Source organism: Carassius gibelio, chromosome B19 (assembly GCF_023724105.1).
Source record: "Carassius gibelio isolate Cgi1373 ecotype wild population from Czech Republic chromosome B19, carGib1.2-hapl.c, whole genome shotgun sequence".
Lineage (NCBI taxonomy): Eukaryota > Metazoa > Chordata > Actinopteri > Cypriniformes > Cyprinidae > Carassius > Carassius gibelio.
The window spans coordinates 31,392,181-31,400,077 of record NC_068414.1 but is presented as its reverse complement, the minus strand read 5'-3'; the positions used below and the strand labels follow the sequence as shown (position 1 = coordinate 31,400,077).

The following is a 7,897-nucleotide window of genomic DNA, read 5'->3' as shown; positions in this document are numbered from 1 at the left end:
CAGACCCCTGGCATTACACACATATATATATATATATATATACCCTAAAACGCACAATTATGGGACTTTGACAAGAAAATGTTGAGATTAGGCAACTCGTTTCCGGAGCTCTGTTATCAAAAATCATTTTTTATTACATGTAATTTAGCCAGGCTATTTGTAAGCTACTACTGAGATTAAGCCATCTTGTAGAATTTACACAAACTTGTATTTTCTTGTAAGTTATTTTAAAATAGTAAACTAATTATTTGCAGTCTATGTTAGCATTCCTATTTTACACTTATTGTTGATCTCCAATCCTATCATCTATACAGATGATACCCAGCTCTACTTACCATTAGATTCTGGTAGTGATTCTGTGTCTGCTAGCATGTTTAAAGGACATTAAAGAATGGATGGATGAAAACAAGACAGAGGTTATCCTTTTTGGCTCCAAACCGCATACTCACAGTGATTTCTTGGGGCAAAAAACACTACTACTATCTTATTTGATTCAGACCTGAAGTTTGAAAAACAACTAAATGCGGTGGTCAGGGCCAGCTTTTTCCAGTTATAGCCACTTAGAAAGTTTAAGCACTTTGGATTTGGAGACCGTTATTCACGCTTTTATTTTCTTAAGGCTTTATTATATAAATGCCTTGTATGCTGGAATAAATCAGTCATCACTCTCACGGTTACAGATTGTGCAAAATGCTGAAGCTCATTTCCTGACCGGAACAAAAAGAGGGAACATATCACCTGTCCATGCCTCTCTCCATTGGATCCCTGTGAGAAAAATTATATATATATATATATATATATATATATATATATATATATATATATATATATATATACACACACACAGAGCAAAAGTTTGGAAAAATTACAATTTTTTTATGTTTTTGAAAGAAGTTTCTTCTGCTCATCAAGCCTGCATTTATTTGATCAAAAATACAGAAGAAAATGTAATATTGTGATATATTATTACAATTTAAAATAAATGTTTTTAAATTTATTATACTTCAAATTATCATTTATTTCTGTGATGCAACGCTGAATTTTTAGGATCATTATCACATGATCCTTTAGAAATATTATAATATGATGATTCATTATCAAAGTTGGAAACAGTTCTGCTGCTTCATATTTTTTCAGAACATGTGATACTTTTTTAGGATACTTTGATGAATAAAAAGTAAACAAAAATAATAAAAATAAAAAGAAGCTATGTATTTAAAATATAAATATTTTGTAAAAACAATATAAACTACTGGTCGGTAATTTGGGGTCAGTATTTTTTTTCTTTCTTCTTTTAAATAAAATCAATACTTTTATTCAGCAAGGATGTGTTAAATTGATAAAAAGTGATAGTAAAGAAAATATATTATTAGAATATATATTATTATAATTATTTTTTATTTTGAATAAATGCAGTTCTTTTAAACTTTTATTCATCAAATATATTAGACAGCAGAACTGTTTCCAACACTCATAATAAATCAGAATATTAGAATGATTTCTAAATGATCATGTGAAAGACTGTTATGGGACCAACAATACCTATTTTCAAACTTTTCCTCATTAAAAACCTGATTCAACAATGTGCTTCTAGAAACAGGTTTGAGAAACACTGTTCTGGGTGACTGCCCCTGCAGCAAGTGTTGTGCCATAACATACATTTTGTTGCATGACCACATACTTACCGGGAGTGACCCAACAAAGTTTCTGCACATTGCCTTCTGTACCTTCAATGTAATATGGGTCAGAATTAGATAAAACTGAAAATCTAAAAATCATCACTCAAGAATTGTTTCTAACTACAAATAATTTCTATAATAAATTCATTTATTTCTAGAGTGAAACATTGATATAAATATTCACTGTGTTAAGCTCTTCAATATAACTCTAATATCACTCCAAACTCGAAATATTTAAAAGTTGAACAACACAACTTGGTTACACACAAGAATAAAACTTTCTATTTACAACAAGCCTGATTATCGTTAGCAGATTACCCGAAACCCACTTTAAGACCAGCTAAACCTGCTTTTAATCGCTTGGTGTTATCAGTTATCAGTATCATTAGGCAACAACTGCATTGTTTAAATTCTCAATCTATAATGAAAGGAATTCATAAAAAACATGTACACTAGGTAATGGATTTTTTTTATCAATGCAGAGAACTGGTGCATTCCAATATACTATGCATTCCGAATTCAAACATTAAAAGTTTACTTAAAGTAGAAATAAATTAGTTCATTAAACAAAATAGTTTGCTCAAAACATACATCTGTCAATCAATGGCTTCATGCTTAGGGCAAAACGTAAGGAATTATGGAGGAATTTAAGTGAAACTCTAAAATGCTAACATACCATACAGACCTGTCTTCAGCCACACCTGCTGCCTTGAGGAATGGGGCAAGGGTTTTATGGCCCACCCCCTTAGGCAATCCATCTGGTCCCTCCCGGTTTTGTCCACATAAAAGGAACAGGGGTCATCTTCTCCTCACTCATCCGCTCTCTCATTCTCCAGCCAGAGTTGAGGACGACAGCAAGCCTTCTTCAGAATGACTTCTTTTTCCACCCGCACCTACATGTCTTCAGGAAGTTCTTCCAAAATTGGTGGAGGAGCCGGTCGTGTCACAGACATGCGTGCTGGTAGTGTCTATGGAGGAGCAGGAGGAACCGGGGTCCGTATCTCCAGTGCCTCTGCTTCTCGTTCCTTCTCTGCTGGTTTCGGTGCTGGCTTCAACCTGTCTGATGCTGTTGATGTGACTGCAAATGAGAAAGCCACCATGCAAAACCTCAACGACCGTCTGGCGTCCTACCTGGAGAAGGTGCACTCCCTCGAGAAGGCCAATGCTGATCTTGAGCTGAAGATTCGCCAATTCCTGGAGAGCAAGGCCACTCCTGATGCTCGAGATTACAGCGCCTACTACGCTACTATCAGTGACCTCCAGACCAAGGTACCCGACTAACCTATTAAACATGATAGTAAAGTCAATCATTAAACTTCCTTTAGACAGTAATTAACCAATTCTATATAGCCCATGGTTCCTAATTCAAAGAGAATGTGAAAAATACTGGATGTCTCAGGAATAAAATTTGACTCTATATATATTTTTTTTTTTCATCTGTGCCCCTGAAGATTCAGCATGCCACTGGTGTGAACGGAGGCATCTACTTGAGCATTGACAATGCCAAGCTGGCTGCAGATGACTTCAGGGTCAAGTAAGTAACCAGCAACATAAACAAACATCATTTTCAACAACTGCAAAAAGTATAAAACATTTAAATGAGTTTCTTTTTTCATGCAGATATGAGAATGAGCTGAGCATGAGGCAGTCTGTAGAGGCAGACATTGCTGGCCTGAGGAGAGTGCTGGATGACCTGACAATGACCAGATCTGATCTGGAGATGCAGATTGAGGGTCTTAAAGAAGAACTGATCTTCCACAAGAAGAACCATGAGGAGGTAAGTTGGTGGTTGGTCCACACTCAGTCATTCCTCTTGAAATGTATGTGAAGCAAATGCTCAGTGGTTTTTATTGCATCTATAGGAACTCTTGGCAGTACGCTCCCAGATGAGTGGACAAGTCAATGTAGAGGTAGATGCAGCACCACAGGAAGACCTGACCAAGATCATGGCTGAAATCCGTGAGCAATACGAGGCAGTTGCTGCCAAGAACCGCAAAGAACTCGAGGCCTGGTTCCATTCTAAGGTAACCCCCTTTTTATTTTAACTTACTTTAACTTTTTAAAGGGCAATGTTTTAATAAATCAACAAAAGGTCTGACTGCTTTGCTTTCTCTCATAGAGTGAAGAACTTATCAAGGAAGTTACCGTGACCACAGAAACCCTTCAAATATCCCGATCTGAAATCACGGAGGTTAAACGCACACTCCAGAGTCTTCAAATCGAGCTACAGTCCCAACTCAGCATGGTAAGCAGGCAGAGATGAATCTTGTTAATTCTGGTCATCATACTTCATAAAACACAGAATAACTAAGCTTTCTCAAACAGAAAGCATCGGTGGAAGGCACTCTGGCAGACACACAGGCCCGCTACAGTGCCATGTTGTCTAGCTACCAGTTACAGGTGACCAGCCTGGAAGAGCACCTGAAGCAGCTTCGTGCCGATCTCGAGCGCCAAGGGCAAGAGTACAGCATCCTTCTGGACATCAAGACCAAACTGGAGATGGAGATTGCAGAGTACAGGAGACTTTTGGATGGAGAGGCTACAAGGTGAGACACAACTACAATACAAAATCTCTGAATAATAACATTTAGACAGTAGTGTCACTGTTTTTCAATAAGTAGTGGTGGTTTATTATAATAAATTAAAGTCTGATGTGGATACCTGTCTGGCATTTCTGTAGTGTAATATTATTTGTTTGTACCTCTGCAGTGTCTCAACCTCAACCTCAAGCTCATCCTCGACAACACGCAAAGTGGTAACCATTGTGGAAGAGGTGGTGGATGGCAAAGTGGTCAGCTCATCCTCCCAGTCTAAAAGCGAGACTGTGTCAAAAACATCCTAACTCATAGTGATGAAATCAATAAAATGCACTAACTGTGCTCAAACAATGCATTACTAGTGCCTATCTTATTGTCTTCTGTTTTGTTCTCATATTTTATGGCACAATGTAAAAAATGTATGCAAAAGATTTTAAATGGGGAAAAAATTAGATCTGCTAGTATTAGCCTATAGTTGTGGTAGAAAAATGAATGACCGCTAACTAAAATGCCAATTTCCATCACTGTTCCCAAGTTGACTGACAGCTGGTGATTTCTACTGAAAGAAGACATGTCGGGATTTGAGACCTTTTGCACATCAAACAAAAACTAATCCACTGGAATAACAAGTTCTATAGTTTTTAAAGCATTAAGAAAATGTGGAGGACTAAGTTGTCACAAAGGGAATGTTTTCTCTCCCCTGAAACCAAGAGTGCTAGGACCAGGACTCTAAATAAATAACTCAATAAATTTTAAAAGTAATAAAAAATACATATAAAATGCAGACATGACACCCATCAGAAATTAAGCATTAAATATTACAGCAAGTAAACATTCAAGTATAGGCCAATTGTGAATGTCACAATGTACAATTAGCTCATACACAAATTCCTTTCAAAGTAAACGTTTTGGAATAAATTTAGTATAAGTATTGTTATGACTAATGTTGTAGATCATGGGTGAAAGAGAATATCCTTTAAAAGTATTTGGATTAATATAACATTTCGTTTTTTTCAAAAGGATATCTCTACAACAATCTTTAGATTAAAATCATTAGCTTCAGTGAGTCAAATTAGTCCCGGGAAACATTTCTAATCAAGGCATTTTAACTTGATTAATATTGTGACACCACATAACTTGCATAAAAATTACATGATATAATTTGTGGTGAAAGAAATCATATATTTATTTCTTGTGATATAATTGGCATGTGTTCTTAAGGTTGAGTAAACAATCGATGCTTACAGACCTAGATTTGACCAACATTTCTGTAAACTGCCCAATTATATATTAAAGAGTGCATTATGGCTATACAATAGTGAACCATATTTGGGGAATTAATTTAATCACTCAGACAACATTGAACTCTACATTTTGAAGCTTGATGACACTCTCTATGCCAATTAATGAATAAGAAATTGGGTATAAATATTAAGAATGGTGTATTAATTTATTTTCAGTATTATATTTACCGAATAGTCTGAATTTGAGTTAAAAAAATTGGGTACAGTGTATAATTAAATCAAATTCCATTCAAATATTTGTATTATATTAACATTAATTTTCCAAACTGCCTGTTCTCTGCAGGGATTCTGTAGTGTCATCCAGCATATTGGGCTGTAGATGGGGCAAACGCCCCAGATGGATGGCCATGTCAGGAAACACACATTTATATTATACATAGTTATTATAAGTATTAAATATATATATTTATAATATATAAATAATAATAATAACAACTAGATTAAAAAGTCTGTAGATAACTTTAAATTGGCTTGAAAAAAGCCTAACTATAAAGTAAAAAAAAAAATGTTTTAAAAGCTTGCAGTCTGAAGGTTTTACGTTTGTAGTTTGAAAGTTAAAATAAATGTAAAGATTAAAGTTGGAATGTTTTCAAGGCAATACAGTCTATCAGAAAAAACCAGATAGGTATAAAATATTGTTTTAGCATGATTAGCATGTTACTAGCATGTTGTTAGCATGATTACCATTTTTCTAACATGATTACATGTTGCTAGTATGTTTCTAGTACAATTAGCATGTCACTAGCATGTTTGTAACATGGATAGCATGTTACTAGCAAGAAGCTACTAACATATTTCTAGCATGATTAAAATGTTACTAGTATGTTGTTAACATATAAGCAAGTTAATAAAATGTTGCTAGCATGATTCCAGCATGATTAGCATGTTACTAGCATGGTGTTAGCCTTTTGTTAGCATGATAAGCAAGTTACTAACATTTTTCTAACATGATTAGCATGTTACTAGCAAGATTTACATGTTACTAACATGATGTTTACATTTTGTTTACATGATTAGCAAGTTACTAGTATGTTTCTAATATGATTAGCATATTACTAGCATGATTATGTCAATTTATTGTGAAGAGGAAAACCCCTTGAGATGTAACATTAGCATGTTAACAAGGTTAGCAAGTCACTAGACTGTTGTGAACATGACATGCAAGTTACTAGCATGTTGCTATCATGCTTCCAGCATTATTAGCAAGTTACTAGCATGTTGTTAGCATGATTCTAGAATTATTAGTTAAGTTACTTAGATGTTGTTAGCATGATAAGCAAGTTACTAGCATGTTGTTAACATGATAAGCAAGTTAATATCATGTTAGCATGATTAGAAAATTATTAGCATCTTGTTAAAATGATAAGCAAGTTAATAGCATGTTGCTAGCATGATTATCATGTTACTAGCATGATGCTAACATGTTTCTTACGTTTAACAAGTTGCTAGAATTTTGTTAACATGTTTAACAAGTTGTTAGTATGTTTTCAAGCAGGATTACTGTTAGCATGTTTCTAGCATGATTAGCATGTTTCTAGCATGATTAGCAAGTTACTAGCATGTTGTTAGCATGTTTCTATGTTAATCCAGCTAAAACCAGTTGTTTCAGTAAAAAACCAAACTGCTTAAAATCAGCTAAGCCCAGCCTGGCCTGCTAAAAAAGTGGCCCAAAGCACTTTCAAACCAGCTTGGGAGACCAGGCAAAGCAGTCAATCAGATTTGTTTCAGTAGGAATTATTGCTAGTCTATTGCTTTCCTATAGCAATAGACAACTCAAAGGTGCTGTATGTACTCTCCTAAATCATAAAAATACCATAGCATACTTGCAGATATTTAAGAAACATGCTAAGTTAAAAAAAAATATATTTGAAAAACAGTGCTATGGTCAGTTAATCTCCTTATAATGCTATTTTACAAAGTCTTGAATTAATTTATTTATTACATGTTTTGTTTTTTTTTTGGGGGGGGGGGGGGTTACTAGAAAAGCATCTCATACTAGGTTGTTCAAAAGACATTATTTTTCACATATTTTACATTATTAAGACACCTCCTCCTGGCATGGATGGCTCGAATAGTTCCTGTATCAAATGAAGGCTCTCCTTCTGAAATGTGAAATGTGCTGTGATTGGTTAGCTGGGCCAGTGTGTGTTGTAATTGGCAGCACTTCGCTCCTGGTCAGGAAATGTCATGATCCTTACCATAGCCGCCTGCTAGCTTCAGTGTATATATTGCATCAAAATCAAATCACCTTGAGTCTATTTAAACCTGGATGATTGTAACCACTCTAAGTTCGTCTGCCTTGGGAAAGCTAGCATGTCTCCAACATAGTGATAACACTCATTGCCTTCACTAGTGCAGGTCAACAAGGTCTCGTCCT

The 7,897-nt window shown here is 35.1% G+C and overlaps 1 protein-coding gene across 1 annotated transcript; it reads left to right on the top strand.

Annotated features, from left to right (window-relative positions):
* Window positions 1–2,486: 2,486 nt before the first annotated feature.
* LOC127978915 (keratin, type I cytoskeletal 50 kDa-like) lies at window positions 2,487–4,571 on the top strand. Its single transcript, XM_052583902.1, has 7 exons — window positions 2,487–2,948; window positions 3,131–3,213; window positions 3,300–3,456; window positions 3,542–3,703; window positions 3,799–3,924; window positions 4,005–4,225; window positions 4,389–4,571. Exons 1-7 carry the CDS (start codon window positions 2,550–2,552, stop codon window positions 4,519–4,521), a joined length of 1,281 nt encoding a protein of 426 aa, XP_052439862.1. The 5' UTR covers window positions 2,487–2,549; the 3' UTR covers window positions 4,522–4,571.
* Window positions 4,572–7,897: the final 3,326 nt, after the last annotated feature.

What these genes read in the sequence shown, in the direction of transcription:
- LOC127978915 (XM_052583902.1), top strand. Translation starts at nt 2,550, where the DNA reads ATGACTTCTTTTTCCACCCGCACCTACATGTCTTCAGGAAGTTCTTCC. An exon ending in GCAGATGACTTCAGGGTCAA is followed by an intron (nt 3,214 to 3,299) that starts GTAAGTAACCAG and finishes TTTTTCATGCAG; the next exon opens with ATATGAGAATGAGCTGAGCA. An exon ending in TACAGTCCCAACTCAGCATG is followed by an intron (nt 3,925 to 4,004) that starts GTAAGCAGGCAG and finishes TTTCTCAAACAG; the next exon opens with AAAGCATCGGTGGAAGGCAC.